General features: G+C 37.3%; 3 protein-coding genes across 3 annotated transcripts; 2 read left to right on the top strand and 1 right to left on the bottom strand.

The window, feature by feature from the left end:
* The first annotated feature begins 9 nt into the window (after positions 1–9).
* On the top strand, positions 10–3,736 carry fam177a1a (family with sequence similarity 177 member A1a). The gene is made up of 5 exons (XM_014995719.2): positions 10–147; positions 346–522; positions 1,777–1,843; positions 1,945–2,042; positions 2,127–3,736. The coding sequence occupies exons 1-5, from the start codon at positions 79–81 to the stop codon at positions 2,337–2,339; spliced, it is 624 nt and encodes a 207-aa protein (XP_014851205.1). The 5' UTR covers positions 10–78; the 3' UTR covers positions 2,340–3,736.
* A 1,003-nt stretch (positions 3,737–4,739) lies between these two features.
* Positions 4,740–9,111, bottom strand: ppp2r3c (protein phosphatase 2, regulatory subunit B'', gamma). Its single transcript, XM_014995721.2, has 13 exons — positions 8,918–9,111; positions 8,668–8,792; positions 8,463–8,567; positions 8,077–8,189; positions 7,528–7,625; positions 7,365–7,435; positions 7,071–7,203; positions 6,772–6,827; positions 6,565–6,640; positions 6,334–6,470; positions 5,318–5,455; positions 5,161–5,220; positions 4,740–5,073 (listed from the first exon to the last, which is right to left on the bottom strand). Exons 1-13 carry the CDS (start codon positions 8,982–8,984, stop codon positions 4,879–4,881), a joined length of 1,374 nt encoding a protein of 457 aa, XP_014851207.1. The 5' UTR covers positions 8,985–9,111; the 3' UTR covers positions 4,740–4,878.
* A 413-nt stretch (positions 9,112–9,524) lies between these two features.
* prorp (protein only RNase P catalytic subunit) lies at positions 9,525–22,016 on the top strand. Its single transcript, XM_014995722.2, has 10 exons — positions 9,525–10,193; positions 10,293–10,431; positions 10,529–10,763; positions 10,840–11,138; positions 11,246–11,293; positions 11,377–11,509; positions 17,733–17,843; positions 21,128–21,276; positions 21,414–21,612; positions 21,794–22,016. The coding sequence occupies exons 1-10, from the start codon at positions 9,854–9,856 to the stop codon at positions 21,920–21,922; spliced, it is 1,782 nt and encodes a 593-aa protein (XP_014851208.2). The 5' UTR covers positions 9,525–9,853; the 3' UTR covers positions 21,923–22,016.
* The last annotated feature ends 19 nt before the right edge of the window (positions 22,017–22,035 follow it).

The following is a 22,035-nucleotide window of genomic DNA, read 5'->3' as shown; positions in this document are numbered from 1 at the left end:
GAGAGTAATATTCTTTTATTTTGAAAGACCGGAAGCAGCTCAAACGTCTGTAGTAGTGCGTTGGAAGCAGTGAGTTAGATGACAGATTTGTCCCTGTTATTAACTAATGACAACATTTCATTGAGGCAAAATATGGAAGCAGAAGTGGTAAGTGTATATTGAAATAATAATTCTTATGTTTTAATACGTGTTTAAGATAAAGTAAGAACTTTTTTTAGATATTGTTGCTATTACTTCCTTAGCCGAGAAGCTAACGGCTGAAACAAACGAATCCAACAAACACTTTAAGATGATGATGATGGCTCTCTAAATTCAGTTTTGTTGTTGTTGTTGTTGCTGTGTCAGTGTACAGCAGGGTCCACAGAATTTGAGACTGTGGAGATTGCTGAGTGTAAGGCGAGGAAGGTGAAGGTTCCCCGGAGGATCATTCACTTCGCCAACGGGGAAACCATGGAGGAGTACAGCACCGATGAAGAGGAGGAGGAAGAGGAACATGTGAAGCAGGTCGTTTCAGTTGATACGGTAGGGTCAGTGGATCGCAAAGGATCTGTTTTATTTGGTGATCATGATGCAGACTTTAAAAAAGGTACTTTTACGTGGACTTTGGCTGCTCATTCAGGCATTTCAAGGCTATGCAACTCAAAAGATGACTCAGTGTTGACAATTTAAAAACGAGATCTTAATGGACTTTAGCTGCAGCCAAAAAATGTTCTAAACTATTTTTGTTGAATCTATTAAAGAAGTATCAGTAACACAGTTTGACAGGCATTAATTTTGTACCAAAGAACTATTATTACACAGCAGAGATCACTTACGGAATGTTTCAAAGCCTTCATATGTTTTTGTTTTTCTCTATTTGCTCTTTCTTTTCCCCATTAAATTGGAATGTAATCAAAAGAATTAATATATTTTTGTATTTCAATTGAAATAAACTCTATTTTATATAGATTTATTGTGGACATGGATTCAATTGAAGCATTCATGTGCTTATTTAGATGATTATGGTTTACAGTTCAAAGAAACAACTTTTACTCTCTCATACAACAAATGGACTACATTAGACCAACTTGAAATAAAATAATTTTAATACAGAAATGTAAACATCCTCGAGAGTATTCCATGTACCATGTATGCAGTCAGTACTGCACTTTGGTCTTTTTTTTTAATTTATCACTGTTAATTCAGTGTGGCATAGAGGTGACAGTTTTGTTTTAATCTTAAAACCTACGTTTTACTAACGCACTTTACATTTTTTTGACTGACACAATCACAATAGGGAAACTTGAAACCAGGTTTTGGTATTGTTAATAGGTGACAGATCCTACTGGGAAATTACATAAGCAAAGCTTGTCAGCAAAAGGAAGCATTCCTTTAAAAATTTTTCTTCCAGTCAGCTCCTCCAAGTCATCACTGAGTGTTGACCTTTGACACTGATCCTCATGTAACTTTAATCCTGCCCCCAACTCTTCATTGGACTCTGAGATTTCCACCATTTTTTTTTTTTTTGCTTGTTTGTTTTTTCTTTGGAAGTGAAAACTGTCCAATCAGCTGTCTTCATTGCGGTTGTGTAGGCGATTATCTGACAATAAGATATTTTTATTGAAAAACAAAATATTAAATAAGCCCCTTGGTATGCACTTGTATACGTTTTATAAATGGTCAGAATAACATTTTCTTTGTAAAATATTAACAATATAAGTTCATTAATTAAATAAACAAACTGAATGTGAAATTATGTGAAGTCATTAAGCATCTTTTCCTGTATATGTGCTCTAGTCCAAACTGACCTGGGGTCCTTATTTCTGGTTCCACATGTGGAGAGTGGCGACCTCCACTATTTCAGGTAGCACCTTAATTGAGCTTTACTTTTTAAATGTTTATGGATTTTTCCTTCATAAAAATGCTTGAATTTGTATCAGCTATCCTGTGTAATCTTTGTTGCAGTGTGCGACTACATGGGCGAGAAATTGGCCTCCCTGTTCGGCATCACCTCTCCAAAGTACCAGTATGCCATTGATGAGTACTACCGCATGAAGAAAGAGGTGTGACCCATCATCAACCATGTCAGCCACATTACAGGAAAAATCTGACCTTAAAAGTTGTAACGCGACCTTCTCTTCCCGCAGGAGGAGGAGGAAGAGGAGGAAAACCGTCTTGCTGATGAGGCGGAGCGCACGTTTGCGGCGCAGCGGAGAGGCGAGCAAGAAAATTCGGCCACGGTGAAGGAGCAGCCGGAAGGAAACGGAGCCACATTTGTGAACGTCAGCTTTGAGCTCGAACCAGAGTCGTCGCTCAGGAATCCCGATCCAAACAGAGTCCCGTCTCCTCTCCCCTCCTGAAAAGAAAAAACAAAACAAAAACTGATTCACACATTTCAAATTGTCGGTTAAACCCGAACTTACTCAGCTCCATGCACTAATTTTTATTTTCTATTTTTTTTTCTTTTATGTTTTGTAACAGATTAATTTAATCACAACAGTGGAAGTGGCTGCGGAACGCCATATCTGTGAATGTGACTTTTGAGTGTGGCATGTAATCTATGCAAAACTAGATGTCAGCCTGAAAGTGTCTTTTACTCTGCAACAAGGTCCTGACGCGTCCTTCTAAGTAAGCGCATGATCCCAGCGGAACAGTGCACTGTCCCTTTTCTTCACCCAACACTTTATTCTGCCAGCATGTTGTGTGGAGAATCACACTTTAAAGGACATGTTGCAGCCCAGCTGGTGGTTTTGATTGGGGAGATGTACATGATGGGTGTGAAATATAAAGTGAATAGTAGTTGTAGTCTTGTATTTCCAACTCCCCCTCTACCCCCAAAACAACAGGACTCCTGAATGTAGAAACATTTAAAAGCTAACGAGTAAAGAAAAACATTCAGAATTTCAAGATGTTTGAGAGACCCCTCTCTGTGCTGACCCCTCTTTAACTGTGAATGAAAGGTCCGATAAACACCAACATATTTGCCTTATACGAGTGCTATAAAGGGAAATTAAAGGCTGAGTATATGCTTAAGAGCTTTACTTTTGTATCATTAGAACAGGTGTGTGTTTAACCCCAGAAAAGAGGATTTCTGGTTTTTGATTACACTCCAGTAGATGTTTATACGTGTTACCCGTTCTGTTGTAGTTTAAGCCGATGAGAGTCGGCTAATTTGAGGCAAAAACTGACTTTGTAAGAGAACAACTTTATATCCTCTAATTTACAGCCCAATTTGTTACTCCATGAGCTCTTTAAATCTGCACAGAATAATCGATTAATGTTGAAATATATACTGATGATTATTGGTTTGTAGAGATGTCTACAGAGCTTATGTATTTATAAGTGTCCTTGCTTTGGGCATCTTAAGCTTCTTATTGTTATCCGCTGATATCACTATGTTGACCTGCTTCAGATCGCAGAGGGCGAACTCGAGTCATATGTGTCACTGACAAAGAAACAGAAGTGCAAAATAATCCTCAGTCTGATTATTTTTGAATGAATGTGTTTCATTAAAAAACAACTTGCTGTCTTTGTGTGTGAAGAAAGAGAAAATATGCAATATATTTAGTCATTTTAATAGGAATCTATTGCCTAGATTTTGTATTTGTATTGTCAGTTTTAATACATATTAAATCACAGGGGAGGTCGATGTCTCTCATCAGATAACATGTTATAAATTGTAATAAATCTGACAATTTATGCCGATTGTTCTTTTTTCCCAATTAAAAAAACCTGGTTTTAGTTGCACAAAATGAAATTTGTGACTTTTCTCCAAACATTGTCCAAACTAGACATACAGGCTAAAATACCTACATATATTCCCACTTGGATAATTGTGCCTTGGTATGTTGCACCTTGATCAGTTTAACTCCATCAATTATCTTGTGGTATAATGGACTTGCTCTCATTTACACAAATGTCTCAATCTTCACTTGATTTGTGGCAAATAGGGAGTCAGCTTTCACTCTTACTGTCCAATTAGTGCAATAAACAAGTTAACAATGGGAGTGAAAAGGCAAACATCCCAATGCTTCAGTCAGTATGAAGTTCTTTGGTTTGAAAACCTCACCTTAACGCCTCCAGTCACCGGCCACTACCTGAATTACCTGTTCAGTTACTTGTTAACACAAACAGTGAATCAGCCAATTACACAACAGCATTTAGATGTGACAAATACAAACTGAGCATCAGAATAGGAGAGATGGAGTAATACTGACTGTGCATGGCTGTTTGCAGCAGACAGGCTGGAGTATTTAGAAACTGAGATTTTTACAATTGTCTTTTATGTTTACAGTCTAAAAAAAAAAATCTAGTTAGTGGCACAACCATTTCCACTCAAAAAGCCACTTTTGCCTCTGCTGCTGTAAAATAAAACTTGCAGCAAAAGGATAATTTTCTAAATATGTACAGCGTAAAATGTTTTATTATGAAAGCTAGCAAAACTAAACTATAATATACTTCTATTTTTGGACTTTAAACAAAATAAAGAAATGGAAAATGAAGAAAAATAGGAAGCATAGTTTGAAGCTGGGTATTTTAAAAAAAAAATGCATTATTAAAAGCCCAGTCAGTTTGACGTTAATGCGTTTGATGGGGTAATAGAAACTTCTGATTTGATCAATACTTTCAGTACTTTTCCCCACTGAGCTTAAAATAAAAATAATAAATAAGCAAAACCACTGCTAATGTTTTAGCAGTTTAAAAGAAAAAGGTGGTTTAAATAATCAACCTGGATGAGGATACTAAACAACAACACAGAGTGATTTGAGGAATAACTTTATACAAATGATTTCTTTACACAAGTATTTTTACACAGGCCACCTCTCTGTAAACCAGTCTCCATGAAAAATAAAAAAGGAGTGGCAGTCCTGCTGCCGCCAGTATATATCAAGATCCTCTTCAGGTGTCGTCAACGTCAGCCATATTGCTGCCGTCGTTGTCGTTGGCAACCAGCACCTCTCTGTTCTCGTAGGTCCAGAATCCGTTGAGATCGATCAGGATGCTGACCACTGTGTCCCCCTGGCAGCTGTTCACCAAATCCTGGAGAGTGATCTTGTAGGGGTCTTTAGGCTTCACCATGTCAAAGATTTCGTCCTGAGGACAGACAGTGCTCGAAACAGTTATCAAATCTGCTGTACACGTCGTCATTACACTCGTACAAACTGTCTGTGGTTGCTTTACCTTCACATCCTGGAAAGAAACAGGCTCCTGACTGTGCAGCTTCATCTGCTCCTGAATGGCCTGAGGAAAAAAAAAACAAAAAAACACGCTGTTTGTCCTGAAAGGCTGCTAAAATAAACAGTGTAGATTATTTTTGCACACATTTTGTTGTTGTTACCCTAAAAAAGTAGTTGAGGGAGAAGACGTTGAGGTATCCCTGATTCTCCATGTCCAGAAGTTTAAAAATATACTGCAATGCTGCAGGCTCCTTCCGATTTTCCAGGGCCAGTACAAAGTCCAGATAGGTCTTATAGTCCTGGAATCACCAGAAGAGTACAGAAAGTTTATGAAAACATACAGAAACAAGCTGGTTTGACAAAACCTTTTAAACTAAAAAAAAAACAACTAAAAATGGACATATAAGGATTTTATTGCTGGTTTTATAAAGCTTGGAATTACTGATTTCTCTTGAAGGACTGTGATATAAAGGAGGTATGACAGCAGCATTCAGAATATTTTTTTCTAGTCTTCATTTCATGAGAGTTCATTAATTATTTTAATTAAGAGCAAAGGTGACATCATGTGTGTGAAAGAGTAATAACAGTAAAATAGGTCAGTGGGAGTATTTTAAAACAAAGGGAAAATAATTAAGGAGTCAAAATTTTTAATTGTTTTTTTGTATATTAAAGTAGTGTTGAGAATGGTCAGTGCAGTTAGCCTGTGCAGAGAATGTAGATCCATATATTAACACTGAGATTTCCAAAAAGTCTCAGTATCAAAATTCCTAAGTCTGACAAAGGCTGAAAGAAAACAGCAACTTTTCCCATGAACCTTCCTGTTATTTGCTAATAGTCTTGCTCTCTCTCAGTCTGAATGAGTGACAGTCATGTTGTGAAGTTTCCTTTCAAATAGCTTCTTAGATCCCTGTTCTTTCTCTGACTCAATTTAAAAACACCTTTCTGAAAACATCTACCTTTGAATCTTCCTTACTCAGTAACTGCATCAATACCAAAGAGTGTTGCTGTCAGTGAAACCTGGCCGTGCTTACTGATTGGTAACATATCGTCAGTGACAATCAAGCTGAAAGTCATCTGATTCTGGTTAATAGCTAGTCTCCCTGAGCTTCTCTAGATGACACACTGCCTCGGTAAGCAGCTAAATCTTTAATCTTGTTAAAAGTTCAAACTGTTTTACCATTTCTCCATCGTAGGTGAGACATTCCTGAAACACTCTGTCCAGGAAGACTGAAGTGAGCGTGGCCGTGCCGTAGCGGGACAGCTCTTCTTTGCTCAACATGCCGTTGTGATCTTTGTCCAGGTTCAGGTACTGGCCTGTGGACATGAAGATTAAAAGAAATATAGATTTCAGGAAAAGCAGGAACGTCTGAACAAACAGTAACACTGAAACACTTCTATGATTTCTCACCGTAGACTCTGAGAGCCGACGGAGCTGAGAACCAGTTGGACTCCTGGCTTTCCTTAGACAACTCCTCATCTCTCAACTGGCATAGAAATAATAATAGAAAAATAATTGCAGAAGACTGAACGCTTTCATAAAGTTTTGTTTCCGTACCTCTAATGAAATGTATTTACTGGATATTAAACACTCACAGAGAGGTAAAAACAATCATACCTCTAACAAGTCATCCAGGAAACTGCAGGCCAGAATATCCTGGATTTTAATCTTTCCTGTCAAAGGGAAAGTAAAATTTTTTACTACACATAATCATCAATATTTCTAATATATTCAAGCAATGGAGTGCCTATAAACACTGTGATTACTAACATATTCCTCAGAAAAATAGCTCACAAACGAATAATAAAGAATTTCAATTTGCCCGACTAATCCAATTCAACACAGCACTAGCTCAATGTAACATCCTCTGAATTCATTGGTTATGATGGCAACACTTGAGTCCAGTTTAGACTCACCGGTGCGAACCGGGTCGAGGAAGAAAAAAAACTTGCGAACAGCTGTGCAGACGTAGAAAGAGTAAAAGGACTTCTCCAATCCGTCTAGCTGGGGCAGAGTGGGGATCAGTTCCAGGATGTAGTTCTCCAGATCCTACACACACACACACACACACACACACACACACACACACACACACACACACACACACACACACACACACACACACACACACACACACAGAAACATCAACACTATTGCTTGTGGAGGAAACAACAAAAACATTTATATTCACTTCTAGTGAAATAACTTACAGACTCCCTGAGGTAGCCTTGTCCCGCCACGTCATACAGACTCAAACCAATTCGGGTTTGATGCAACCACACTAGAAAGGGACAGAAATGAGCAACAATTAACGAGAACACGGTAACTAATATTATTTAAGCCTGAAAAGAAAAAGAAGAAGTATATCCAAACCTTTCCTCATGACATAGTTAAAGAACTGCATGATGGATATTCGGCCGTATGGATCACTGCTGAGCAGCTTGGCGTACACTCTTGCAGTAAAAAAATTCCTACAGGGGGAAGTGAAAAAAAAAAATGGATACAATCTGCAATTTGAAATTCAGCTTAATCCATCCTCCAGTGAGGACGATATTTAACTTTAAATTGTATATTTAAAGTTCTAATCTTCTAAAACCTGGAGTATGTACTGTGTGAATAATTGTCCGATCCAATTATTTCTTAACTGGGCTTAAAATAATAAATGTGAGAATAACCATCTTTCTTATTTAAAAGTCAAATAAATGTGTGTCTTTTGGTTAATAAAAAATACCCATTTAGCTAAAATTAGGTTTGTCTATAACCTCTGCCTTAGATATGAGATTGAGTAGCTTTACCATTACCCTCACTCCAACCCTTAACAAGTGTAAGAGTTAAGGTCTTATCATATCCAACTTAGGAACTCCTCAGCAAAGAGCCCTGTTTTACATCCAGTAGAGTACAGCTTGTAAGTGAGCTACCTACCTGCACTTTGGCCCTGCCTTTTCCCCTACTTGAAGGTAGGCTTCATAGTTGATCATCGCCTCATCGCCACTTACTGGTGGGACCTGATGTTTATCAAGCAGAAACCACAGATTCTAAAACAAAAAAGCACACAGAAAGAGAGCTATTAAAGACAGATCAGCAGAAATGAACATGAGATTTGAGGTGAGTTCTTGCACATTTTGTCAAGTCTAAGCCCTACATCTGTCCTGACGAGTCATTTTAACTTATTTTGCACAAATATGATGACACTATAAATTTAAGTCAGATATTTCAACAGTAGTTAGGCTTTAAACAGAGAACATGCAAAAACCAAAAACCAGAGGACTGGTTATACAAACTCTATGATGGATGAAAACATGTTTAACCTGAAGTTCTTCATTATCCAGTAGCTCTCTGCTTTTTCTCTGCAGGAAAACAGCTCTGGATTCTTCTCTCAGTTTCTGCAGCAGAACTTCATCTTCTGCTGGAAGCTTCACGACATCACATCATGTCATTCATTTACGCTTAGGTCATACTTCACTCCCACAATCAGGAGTCTAATGCAGTTAAGGTTTACTCTTAATATGTTACCTTATAATAGAACCGTGGGATGGTCTTGTAGGACTCATCCGTTTCCACTCCGCATCTCCATTCTGAGTAATATTTGGTGAAAAGTTCCGTCTCTTCTGCTTTCTTCTCCTCTTCGTTCCTCGAGTCTTCAAAAAAAAAGCAAAATCAAACGGGAAACAGAAACAAACATTTACAAACCACTTATATCTGACTTTTTTAAAAAAAACTGTCAACGTTAGCGCTTTAAACGTCAAATTTGATCATTTCTGACCTTTTTTTAAGCCAGCCAGCCTCCTTTTCAGAACATCCGACCAATGTGTGTCTTCCTCTTTAGCCATACCGGCAGCAAAGATTAAAATAAATAAGTTTTATGAATTAAAACTGAAAATGTAACTAGCTAAACAGATACGGACACAAACAATAAATCTAACTTCAACAGTCACTTCCGTTGAGAAGTTCATACTTTCATAATAAAAATACATTATCTGTAAATTCCATTAAATTTTTTATATGTAACTCGTGTTGTTTTACAAACATAATGGTAATACTTAGCAATAATTAGGCATACATGTTATAAATCTAATTGCGCACTGACTGTTATTTTTTTTTGCTCTATGCTTTTATTTTGAAAGTCACCAAACACTTCAGTTCGCTGAAATCCGAATGTCACGGAATTTCTAACTCCTCATTGTGAAAATAGGAGAAACATGTAAATGGGCAATACATTTCGACAATTTTTAGTGTATTTTAGTTTTAATAAATATTTTATGTGGTTAAATTATATTACTTATTTGCTTCATTTTAATTTAAATAACCCAAGAAGTTGCTGTATAGGTTTGTTTTTCGAGGTACTTTGAATGCAGCATTGGAACCCAGTCTATTGCTGATGACGCGGTAACCGTGCGTCCGGGAACTCATGCCTTCAATTGGAAACAACTTGAAATTGTTTAGTCGCAGCTTTTGTGGACATTGGTTGCTGTGAGTTACATTTATGAGTAAATAAACTAGTAAGATTTTTGTTTTGAAGTATTGCTGATATTTTAAAGGAGAAAAGTCGGCTCATAAGTGGTAGTTTGGTCAGAAATGACCTACACAGAATGTGAGCAGTTTGTATAGAAAATAATACTTTAACTATTTTAAAACATAGATAAAGGATCACTGCTGATTCACCTACATGTGAATATTTTGAAGAGGCACACATTTAAGAATGGGTTCTACCTTGTTATTAAAATTCAGAATCTGTTTTATGTCACCACAGCTTACTTCCACAGCACGCTTTCTATGCACAAGAGATATTAAGCCAAACCTGGGAGGCAGACAGGTAGACAGAAAGAACAGTGGACAAACTAGAATAGCAAACAGAACTATCAGACATGGCACAGAGGATGTAAACACTAAGAAATCCAGCATGCTGCTGCAGACTTCTTTTCCCAAATTTGGTTTTGCTGCTGGGACAGCAAAGAGGACAGCAGAACTGATGAAGAGGAAGGCACCAGCAGTCTTTGAGGAAGAGGAACAACATGAAGAGGAGCAGAAACGCATGACGGGTATGGTGACTGCAATTTAAGAGATATCTTTTTACAACCACACAGTCCTACTTCCATATTTGTTTTTGTTTCCTGTACTAAACCAGAGGTGTTTCATAGGAAAGTGTCAGCCTCCTGAACGGCCTCTGCTTCCTGCTGAGTGGAAGGACCTGAGGGAATCTCTGGGAAACCAGGAACGTTTTGACATCCAGATGATGAACACCTTATTCCGCTGTGGATCAGAGCTGAACATAGCAAAGTAAGAGATGATGAGAGTGTCTGTCACGTTTTAAGCCAATTTTCCTTTCAGTAAACAGGAATATTTGGTGTAAAGTGAATACCCTTTGCTTTTCCAGGTCCTTGCTGACTTTTGTGGCGATGGAAAAGGGCACGCTGTCCTATGAGCTGCTGCTACGCTACCTGACACTGTGTGTGAAAGGCGGACACGACGATGAGGTGTTTGACATCTACAAAATCATGCGTGGAAGTTTCCCTTCACTCGACACGGGGGCTTCCTCCCTTTTTATTAAATCCTTTAGCCGTACTGCGAGGTGGAGGGAAGCACTTGAAATCTTGAAGGAGATCAAGCAGGTGAAGTACATTTTTGTTTAGTAAAATAACTGGAGTAAATACTCTCCTTATTAACTGTTGATTTGTATTATTTTAGGTTCTGACACCATCACCGCGTAACTATGGTGACATTATTGCAGCAGCAATTCATCACAAAGATGCAACTACTGCCTGGGCTTTATATGATGAGCTAATTGAAAAAGGACTGAGTCCTCATCAGGAGACCTGGGATGCACTTTTTACAGGCGTGAAAGAGGGTGAGAGGGAAAAAGAAATGGGAGCCATGACTGAGTCAGAGCAGCATGAGAGGCTGCTGGGAGTTCTGGTGTACATGAGGAACAACCAGCTCTATCCCCAGCAGAAGGTTGCAAACACCATAAAGAGCTGGTTTGAGAGGTAAGCAGTCATGGAAAAGTTTATTCCCTGTGCTTTAGTTTTGTTTTTGTTTCCCACCACTTTTCATTCTTTTCTCACTTCATTTATGTCTTTCTTCCTGATTTTAGTCTCAATGGACAGAAATGGACTGCAGCCTGGAGCACTGCCACACCAAAGTAAGTACATATTTTTCAGCTTTTTACACGGTTGCCTTTGTGATGTTTTGTGCCATTTATTTAAAAAGTATTTCTCTCCTTAGAGGTGCGTGTGGGTGTTGTGGGTCAGAGCTGGAGTCGATCCAGCTGAGTGCTGAGGAGTATCAGGAGCTGAAGGACAGAGTCATGAACGATGTCATACAGGGGCGAGATGTATTCAACAAGACCACTCCTGAGGTACGGATTCACACAAAAACAGCGTCTTTTAAAAATGGATTTATGTTGTTTCTCATCTTTAAAAGTCAGAATTATTTAAGGAGAGACGTCAAACTAGCATGCTGTTAAGCTTAAGAGTTTCTCTAAAATTTTAACTAAAACTGGTCTTAAGTAGGCTTTGTTTTTTTTAGGGACCAAAAACCCCAGAAGATTTTAAAGTACCTGGAGTTTCTTGGTGTAAATCATTCTATGATCAGGATCACTGTCAGCCATGTGGAGGCATCATTCATTACAGTTTCCTGGTGGTTAAGATCTAAAACTGAATTAAAATCAGTTTTAACTCATCAGAAGAATGTAATGTAATAATCTACAGATTTTTTAGAATTAAAACGTGTGAGATGAGTATGGTAGGAACAACAAACTCACACTTGCAGCAGTGTGTCTGCTCCATTGAAACACACGTGGACATCTAGATTAATCTCTGTTGTTGAGCACAAATGCTGAAAAATATTCAAATTTTTCCAGTTAAAATCTTTGATTGGAGATTTTGATTGGAGCAGTACTCTCTTTTTCGGTTTCCATGGTAACCCTGAGACAGAAGGTCGGTGCTTCCTTTGATCAAATGTTTCCACTGGATATAATTTATTTCCGTGCTTAAACACAAACTCTGAAAAGCAGTGGTATTATCAGCATAAGTGGCTGAGGTTAAATGTTGGAAACAACCACAACTACATTTTTATATAAATTATAGTGTCAGAGAAACAGAATCTGAAAGTCATGCGTTTAAGTGACATCAAAATAATAATTATTGTGAGGAATTGCCTCATGCGTCTGCTAGAGGGCATCATTGGTACACAGACACACCCGACTGATGAGTGAAACTGACCCGTTCAGACTGCGCTGTTACCAATTTCTGAGTTTCACTTTAACGTCTGGAATGGACCCAGAGCTCCGTCAATGGTGTTAGGTTCAAGGTTTAAACCAGTGTTTTGTAGATGAACAAACCTATTTCATGGAATTAGCAGCAAATAAGAAAAACTGCCTGGAAGAAAATTATATAGTCTCTATTTCATTATTATAAATCAGAATTAACACAAAAACAAACAATAAAAAACTTATGTATTTCTCATTTAGATGTTAACATGTTAATATTAAGGTATACAGATTTATTAATAACTTACTAGTTTGGCATAAAGCAACAAAAAAAAAAAGATTGTTAATATTATTTTAATTATTATTTTGTAAGCTAAAACTGGTATTTCAAGAACATTTTAACATTTTCTGATCAAGAAAATTAGATTTAGATTTATATATATATATATGTGTATATATATGTCGATGACAGCCTGTTAGTTTAAGATAAAGTGAAAAAAAACTGCACAGCATTTTTTGTCTGGGTTAAGTCTTTCTTAAAAAATGCTTAAGATCTATAGGAAGTTTCTAAAAACTACTTCTATAAAGTTAAAACTGGATTCAAAAACATTTTATAAATTAAATTTCATATAAACTAAAGTCATGTCTGTTTTGAGATTTATTTTACTTGCTGGTTAATAAATATCATTTTAAGAAAATAATCATATTTGTTTATGACTTCTTGCCATCTCAGGCATAAGTATGATCCTTTTAGATTTCAGTGGTAAAAGTAAATATTATGTTTTTTTATATTATGTTTGTTTATTGGAAGTGTTTTGGAAAGGAAAGTATGAAAACAAAAATGATAAAATCCCCATGCATTAAATAAAGTTAAATCCCATTCTTGAGGACATGTGACATAAATATGATGTGAAAGCTCAATGTACCCAAAGTGTAAGTCATTCAACTTAAATCTTTACAAATACAAAACCAAAAACACACCACCACACACCACCAGTGTGGCGGGCATTTAAAGAAAACCAAACGGGTCTTAAAATGCAGATATTTTTAATGCTCCCTGCAGGACTACAGGAGAAGGCATGATGCTGACATTTTTCAGTGCTTTATTTGCAATAAAATTAAAGAAACATTATGCACAAGAAAAACCTGCCAAGGTTTTTCTAATAATTTGCAACTAATAATGTGCCATGTTTATTTGTGACCAGAGAGCAACGTTCGTCAGTGTTTCTTGAGGTTCTTCACTCTTCAGATAGCGGTTGTGGTTAGATTAGCTATTTAAATTTGGGGGACTTCCCACTTGTAGTTTGCCATGTAAATATGGACACAATCTGGCAAAATTGAAAAGACTTCACACCCCTTCTAAAAGGGCAGGTGTTAGTGTGTAAAAAACAAAAAAGATCAAGATGCACGTACAACATTTTTCAACCTTTAATCAATTATAAACTATACAACTGAGTTGAAAATCTGAGATCTTTCTTTTGGGGGGGGAATGAAACACGCTAATTGCATAACTGTGGACACCCTGCAGATGTCTGTATTAGAATGATGGGACTTTAGAACAAACCTCTTCATTCAAACTCATGTCAAACAGAATTTAGTAAACGCCATCATTTGAAGCACCTTTGAGTGCTTCAGCTGTTCTTGAATGGTGCAGAGTTGCATCTCACTGCAAAAGGAGAAAGGTACAAAAGTCCAATCCAAGTGGACGAAAAACTCATGAAGTTATAAACAACAATCTAAAGAGTTTCTCAGAAGGCCTCAACAACATAATATTTCAAGTACAATGTGACAACAACCTCCCATATTCTTCATATGTCTCAGTTATAACATTTTCTTACAAATAAAACCTGGCTGCATTTTGCAAAAACACATTAAAAATCTCTCAAATGTGCAGGAAATGTTTTATGGTCTGATAAAATCAAGGTTGAATTTTTATAACATTCTAAAAAGTATGTTTGGTGCAGTAGCAACACAGCACATCACCTGAAGAACTTTGTATCTGCAGTGAAGCATGGTGGAGGCAGAGTTATGCTTTGGGGGTGTTTTTCTTAAGGTAAAACTGAGGTCTTAGTGAAGCTTAGAGGACTTATGGACAGTCCCAAATAAAAAATACCAAGACCTTCTGGCTTCTGCAAGAAGCCTTAAGATCAAGAGGAACTTTATCTTTCAGTATTTCAGTAACTGAAAACTAACAAAACAATAGAAAAACGGCTCCAATAAAAGATTTAAGCTTCACTATGGCCCAGCCAAACTCAAATTGTGATATCTCAAAATATCTGCTGGGTGCTATAATGAGGATATGAGGTATGATCACAATTTGGCAAAGAAATGTGGGAATATATCCCGAATTGAAGGTGGGATTGCTGATGGATTTTAACCCAGAAAGACTGAGAGCTAAAATAAAACCAAAAGTGCTTCAACAGTTTTAGATTAAAGTTGTTAATAATTGTGCAACAATGTTATTTAAGTCTCCCCATCACCCCATTTATAAATTAAATTTAAAAAAGGACAAATAGAGTTTAGGAAATAATAATCAGTAGCTGAGAATAAAAACCTTATAAAACTTTAACACTGCTTCTTGATGTGCCAGTAAAACTGAAGTAGATCTATTTTACCTGCTGCAGGCTGGAGACCTTGTTATGTAAAAAATCTGAAAAGAACAAAGTATGCAAGAATCTTCCTTAAATTAAAAGATTTTTTCAAGAAAAACACAGAAAAAAAAATCTCCCGTTTCAGATCTGAAAGACTCTTTGATGCACTCAGAACAGCATTTACCACTTGAGGAACTCGCTGAAGGGAAGAACAAAAAAGTCTGACTTTGAAAGCTGCTTTGAAATGCAGAAATTATTTTTGGTATTTTAAATTTAAAGTGTTGTGCTCTTTGGAGATTATATAACCTTTTAATTGTTGTAATAGGAACTCTAACCATGACGATGCCTCTCTGTTGCCTCCAACTTGCAGCATGTTAGAATCAGGTTAGCTTAGCGCTTCAGTCCGTTGTGATAAAGTGTTTATTCTGCAGCTCTGAGTCAGTGAAAATGCTGCTGTTTATTTTTACAGAAACAAATTGTTGATAACGAGGCACCTGAGGGCTAATGTAAGCTCAGGAGTGTGTGCACAGATGTGGGAGTGTGTGTGTTTTAAGCAGACATGTTATCCAGATCAGCACAATGAGTCCAGTCTCAGGTATCAGCTTTGGAAAGTCCCGGGATAATTACTCTGGACTTTGTCTCTACCTTTCTCGTCCTTCTTTGTCTGCTCTCAGGCTCCTTTCTTTCTTCTCTCCATCAATCATTCTCTTCATCTCAAACTCCAGTGAGCAGCTACTTACTGTTAAAAGTTGAGGGTTTTTTTTTCAGCAGCCTGACAGGCCTTTCCTTTTTCCTGCTCACAGTTACATCACAGGAGGAATATTGCAACATTTTTTGCATTTATAAGGTTGCATTTTGGGCTGAATGTTAATGATACTGTGCAAACAGTTTCAGGTTTCAGGTCCTGGGGAATTCACAGCAGCCTATTTCCATATCTATCTAAAAGTGAAAGCAGCAATAATGTTTCCACCCTGGAGCTGTTCTGAGCTTCATGGCAACTTTCTAACTATGGCACAAAGCTGCAGACCAACATTAAAGAAGACAAGTATTTTTCTTAATCATTCCTTGTTGTCCTCAGAGAATCCTAACTAACAGGACTGATTGTTGGGTCTATTTAGCATTTGACAAATCAGCAGAAGGAGCCATCTGATGAGTGATCCTGCAGGTGGAGTCCAGATTCATTTCTGGAGTCAAAGAATGAACAAACCCCTGATGATGTTACTGTCAGGGAGGCTCACAGTCTGTCTCAGTTCCCTTCCAGCTAAAACTGTCTGTTTCCACTACTGCAATTTGAACTGTCTGCTGTGCAGAGTAATTTTAAGCATCTGCTAAAGAAAAAAAAAGGAAAAAGACGGACGTACTAAAAAGAGAACCACAAATGAAAATCAAGTAAAGTTATTCAAAGAAATTTTGCAAGTAACTCATGGACTTGTCGGGAAAATAAGTTCAAGCCCACATTTCTGTCACAGGTTGTGTTGTAAATAATTGAATATGCTGAAGGAAAATCCAAGTGATTCTCAGTAATTTGATTGAAACTGCTGCAACTGAATACAGCATTTCTTTCCATATACATTAAACGGTTTCACTTCTTTTTCAGACGCTTGAGATACTCAACCGGGAATGCCATGGCAGCTCAATCAGGAATTTTTAATGGGTTGATCTTAATTGTCCCCCTGCTTATCTTTCATGTGGTTGTTCTCTTTCCAAAACTTTCCAGAACTTCCAAAAGCTTTATTTGGACCAAAATGTTTCTTAATGGACACCAATTAAAGTGGTTTGGTGTAAAGTGATGGTAGGTATTTGGAAATGCCACACCTGAACTCTGCGATTGGTTTCTTGGGATTTTGTTTCAATATTTGCGTCAGTAAAGCTGCCTGTTTGTCCTGATCTCTCCCGTCCTCATCTGGTAGTTGTACCGGTTGAAGTTTAATGTTTCTTTTGGACAAGTGGCCTCTTCCTTGCAGAGTGGCCTTTCAAGACATGCTGCTGCAAGACAGACATGTTTCTGTTTAGATAATGCCGTTTCTACCAGCACCTTCATGAGTTCTTACCCTGGGGTTGCTAAGCACATTTCACAGTAAAACAAAAACAAAACAAAAAAAAACCATCCATCTCTGGGAAACAGAACCAGTTTTGTTCCTGAGTGGAATCATTTCTGGAAATTCCCATGGCATTTATATATATGTATAATTGTTTAGGACATTTTAGTCTTACTAATTTTCAGACATTGACGGAAAAAATATCCTTTTGTGCAATTTATGTAAAAATCTGTCCTTAGTTGTGTGTAGTCATGTAACTTTATTTATTTTGTCTTTATATATAGTTTACTAAAAGCATCCCAAGCGATTTGGGAATACCGTCCTCCGAGATATTTTAATCTAAAACCAAACAAGTGAATCATGCAGGTGAATTTATTGCTGTGTTCTGAGGTGAAGTGTTGAACTCATCGTTACCATTTTAAGCATGGCAGCATGTTATATTAGTATTCGACTGGCATTTCTTCTGCGTAGATTTGCAGCTAAAGCTATTTTTGCAGCTTTTTGTTAGTTTTGTGGTCTGTTTTGGGGGGCGCTTGCATCTTAAACAACTTTCAGATAACGCCTACGCTTATATTTCACACTGTCCCTGGTGAAAATTAAAAAGCGGGATTTAGATCAGAAAAGATTACTGGCACTGGCACATTGATTTATTCAAAATCTATTGTCTTTATTTTCTCTTTCACTGTCAAGAGTTTGGGCTTCGTATGTCATTGCTTTCTGTCCGTCTGTGCTTCTGTTCAGGAGTTGGAGAGCTTTAAAGCGTTTGTGAAGAGGAAGCCAGCTTTTGATGTGGTCGTAGACGGGCTGAATGTTGCAAGAATCAACCCAGACAAAACCAAGCAGTCAGAGACGGTGAGAATGCACCCAGGTGCATAATTACTTGGAACGCAGTTAATTAAAAGCTGCATATTTATTTATATAAGATCTGTTTCATGTGTGCTCATTTCACAGATGCACAAGCTCAGTTTTATCGTGTAGATTTTAGCGTTGTTGTTTTTTTTTTCTTCCTCCCAACACAGGGGGTTTTCTGTCAGTTTCACAATGAATAACCTCATCTGCCTGAATCTGAGATGTGCACTAAAACTGTCTGATACCGGATTTTAAATCCACCTAACCTACTTGTCTGACTGCCTACATCTGTCTGTCTGTCTCTGCCGGTCTGTGTGACACTTGCATCATCGTTCTCACACATTATGTTGCTACAGGGCAGGAAAGTACAGACAGATAAGATTGTTTCCCTATCTAGTCATCTGCTGCAGTTTGTGGGGAAGCAAAATAAATCATGAAAATTAGAGCTGCTGAAATTTGCATTAAGACCATAGGCAGGAGTTTTTATTCAAATAATTGACTGCGTGAATGAAATCAGAAATGAGCTCCACCTGTGAAAAACGTGAAATACCAGCTGAATTCATCCGAACATTGGCGTCACTGAACCTGGTGGCGTGCAGACGTTTGAGTCCCTTTGAGGGGAAAGGCCAGACACTAAAGATGACAGTCTTTAAGGCAGGAGAGTCAAACTCATTGACTTTGGGGGAGTAATCTGTCCTAACCTGGGAGTAGTGAGGGACTCTGACCTGAACCTTCAGAGCCACATTAAGACAGTCACAAAGTCGGCCTTCTATCACCTGAAGAACATCTCCAGGATTAGAGGACTAATGTCTCAAAATGATCTAGAGAAACTCATCCATGCATTTATCTTTAGCCGCATTGATTACTGCAACAGCGTCTTCACAGGTCTGACTAATAAATCAGTCAAACAGCTGCAGCTGATCCAGAACGCTGCTGCTCGCATTCTCACTAAAACCAGCAAGATGGAGCACATAACACCAGTTTTAAAGTCCCTACACTGGCTCCCTGTAGCTCAAAGAATAGACTTTAAAATACTGTTGTTAGTTCATAAATCACTGAACGGTTTAGCACCACAATGGCTTAAAGATCTATTATTGCTGTACCAACCGTCTAGACCCCTCAGATCTTCTGGTTCTGGTCTGCTCTGCATCCCCAAAACCAGAACCAAACTAGGAGAAGCAGCATTCAGTTTCTATGCACCACAAATTTCGAACAAACTTCCAGAAAACTGTAAAGCAGCTGAAACACTGGGTGCCTTTAAATCTAAACTTAAAACCCACCTGCTTATGGCTAAATTTGGGTTAGAGTGCGGGTTTTGATGTTTGATGTCTTCGATGTTTTTAATGTTTTTATCTTTACTTTTTATCTATTTATTAATGTCACAGTATTTTTTCTTTAATTATGTAAAGCACCTTGAAATGCCTTGCTGCTGAAATGTGCTATACAAATAGGGATAGATGGATGGATGGATGGATGGATGGATGGATGGATGGATCCATCCATCCATCCATCCATCCATCCATCCATCCATCCATCCATCCATCCATCCATCCATCCATCCATCCATATATATATACATACACAAACTACATTACCCAGAATGCCCTGCAGGACCGAACCGGATCAGGCTGGACAGAACCAGCAGAGTCCAAAAGCAATAAGCTGAAAGCAGCTGAAGGCCAAAAGAAGTATTTTAAAAATCTGTGTATGGTTCGATTTTTGGTTTTTTCGTTTCAAAATAAAATTGCAAAAAAAAAAAAAAAAAATATATATATATATATATATATATATATATATATATATATATATATATATATATATATATATATATATATATATATATATATATCTCAAGATCATGAATGCTCTTAAAGGGCCGGTTGTGCCAGAGTGTATTGATAAAACCTGTCCACAAATTGTTAAAATATCAATGGATTCTTAAAATTATATAACATTATTGAACATCTTTTCAGTCCCTCTGGGATTTTGTGAAACTTTTTGTGACTTTTGCAATAAAAATAAAAGTGTTTGTGGTTCTCATTTGGAAATATTTTCACTATTTTTATGACGTTAAATGCATTTTTTTAATTTATTTATTTTTTTATTATAGATTATATAAATTTATAGATTATAGACAATAATCTGACAACAGTTAAAGCTGAGGCCGATGTTTAGTACAAGTAAGAAGTAGTGCAACAAACTCCCAATTATGTGAATAAAAGTGCAGGGATTTGTTGATTTTTGCATGAATTTCCACAATCATTTTCAAGAAATTGGAGGTACTGATTGATGTAATGTGGAAGTAAACAGATAAAAATTATGTTTATTTGGTTGATAACATAATATTTAACCATATATAGACTAAAACAGAGAGAGGATCTCAATGCAAACACCAAAGTCTTTAATTAGCCTATTGGAGTTATGGTTCAATAACACATTTTGCTATTGGTCTAAATATTCAGCAGGTTCAAGCTCCAGGGAGTGGCTCCTTAATGTGAACATGTTGATTCTACAGAGTTTCCTGCATCCTCACATAATGTAGCTGGATATTTTTGAGACTTGGCACATAAACAAGCCAGTTATAAGTTGTTTGCTGTAGATATTTGGTAAGCTGAAGTAATGTAATAAAACCCTTTTTAGGTACATTCAAGAGAAAAATATTGCATTGTTTTGCATCTAAACATTTGACTTCTTTTACAGATGGAAATTGATTAATTCATGGTTTATACAGCAAGATAAAGATCATAAATATGAATAAACACACTAATGACATGCCCATTGAATGCATTGCCAAGAATCCCTCAGAACTGGAAGCCAGTTATAAAAAAAGAAAGAAAATCTTCTCCTGAAATGAAAGTTGAAAGAAATGTTCTCAGAATTTGTACAAACCAAAGCTTTGTACAAATTCTGATTATTTTTTTTCCTTGATAATGTCAGATTAAAAGGTCAAGTAAATTTATCTACTTATACTTAATTAGACATGAACAAATCAATGCACTTTTCTTTTATGACCTATTTATTAATTGGTGATTTTAAAAAAAAGAGATTTTCCTAATATGAGATTTTTTCCCCCTCTACATAATAAGTATTCACAATTAATTGGATTGAATCTTTCTAAACTTTTTCAACTGTAATAAAATTAGATTTTTCCAGGGTATTTATAAATTTTACCAGGAATTACCTGATTCTAGTGTGTCTAAATTATTCTGTATTTTCTACCACAAAATGTCTATGTTGCACTTACTAAAAGGGTGGTGCAAATGACAGACTTGCATGTGTTGTTGCAGCTGTTGACAGTGGTGTTGGAGCTTGAGCGTCAGGCCCCCAACATCCTGGTGCTGGGGAGGAAACACATGTTGAGGCCCTCCAAATCCTGGGACAGACGCAACATGAACCTCATCCAGCAGAAAGTGCATTGCTTCTTTACTGAAAACATGTGAGGATCTCAGAATGACAAAGTAACACTTCCTAAAGTTAACACGCCATGCAGATGGAGGTGGTGTAAATGGCACCAGTGGATGGAAGCGACTAAATATTAATTTTGTACCTCACACCTTCCACACTCCCTCTTAGATCCGAGGACGACCCGTTCCTGCTTTATGCCACTTTGCATTCTGGGAATCATTGTCTGTTCGTGAGCAGGGACCTGATGAGGGACCACAAGGCCTGCCTGCCAGATGACGTAACAAGGCGGCTCTTCTTCAAGTGGCAGAGGGGTCATCAGCTGGTGATGGCTGGGAATGTCGCAGCTGGCAGGAGGGTGAAATTTCTGGTGAGTGGATGGTTGGTTACGACCTCTTGTAAGGTCAGGGCTGTGAAAAGTAAACATTAGCTTGACATTGTACCATCTCCTGTATATAAAAGTAACGAAGAGAGGCTATGTTGTAACTTGTTTTCTTCATATGTGAACTCTCTCCGAGGCACAGACTGATTCCATCTTTCTGCTTTATTAGAGTATTCCCTGCTTTGACACCATTGTCCAGACTACAGGAGATACCTGGCATCTTCCCTATGATGACACCGGGGACAGAAGCACATATGAAGTGCCACAACGGTGGCTGTGTCTCACCAAAAAACACTGAATTTTTTTTTTTAAAGATATGTAAAAAAAAAAAAAAAAAAAAAAAAAATGTTTTAATCTGTAGTCTTGTGAATAAAACTCTTAAATCTTGTAAAGTTTCGGTACATTTTATTA

The sequence above is a fragment of the Poecilia mexicana genome, unplaced genomic scaffold (assembly GCF_051168715.1).
Source record: "Poecilia mexicana isolate PSO_F unplaced genomic scaffold, ASM5116871v1 scaffold_22, whole genome shotgun sequence".
Classification (NCBI taxonomy): domain Eukaryota; kingdom Metazoa; phylum Chordata; class Actinopteri; order Cyprinodontiformes; family Poeciliidae; genus Poecilia; species Poecilia mexicana.
This window is presented reverse-complemented; position numbering and strand designations above follow the sequence as displayed.

What these genes read in the sequence shown, in the direction of transcription:
- fam177a1a (XM_014995719.2), top strand. Translation starts at nt 79, where the DNA reads ATGACAGATTTGTCCCTGTTATTAACTAATGACAACATTTCATTGAGG. An exon ending in AAAATATGGAAGCAGAAGTG is followed by an intron (nt 148 to 345) that starts GTAAGTGTATAT and finishes TTGCTGTGTCAG; the next exon opens with TGTACAGCAGGGTCCACAGA. An exon ending in GGCGACCTCCACTATTTCAG is followed by an intron (nt 1,844 to 1,944) that starts GTAGCACCTTAA and finishes TCTTTGTTGCAG; the next exon opens with TGTGCGACTACATGGGCGAG.
- ppp2r3c (XM_014995721.2), bottom strand. Translation starts at nt 8,984, where the DNA reads ATGGCTAAAGAGGAAGACACACATTGGTCGGATGTTCTGAAAAGGAGG. An exon ending in TAACTATGTCATGAGGAAAG is followed by an intron (nt 7,436 to 7,527) that starts GTTTGGATATAC and finishes GTCCCTTTCTAG; the next exon opens with TGTGGTTGCATCAAACCCGA. An exon ending in TCACCTACGATGGAGAAATG is followed by an intron (nt 5,456 to 6,333) that starts GTAAAACAGTTT and finishes TGGTGATTCCAG; the next exon opens with GACTATAAGACCTATCTGGA.
- prorp (XM_014995722.2), top strand. Translation starts at nt 9,854, where the DNA reads ATGGGTTCTACCTTGTTATTAAAATTCAGAATCTGTTTTATGTCACCA. An exon ending in ATAAAGAGCTGGTTTGAGAG is followed by an intron (nt 11,139 to 11,245) that starts GTAAGCAGTCAT and finishes TCCTGATTTTAG; the next exon opens with TCTCAATGGACAGAAATGGA. An exon ending in AAACCAAGCAGTCAGAGACG is followed by an intron (nt 17,844 to 21,127) that starts GTGAGAATGCAC and finishes GTGTTGTTGCAG; the next exon opens with CTGTTGACAGTGGTGTTGGA.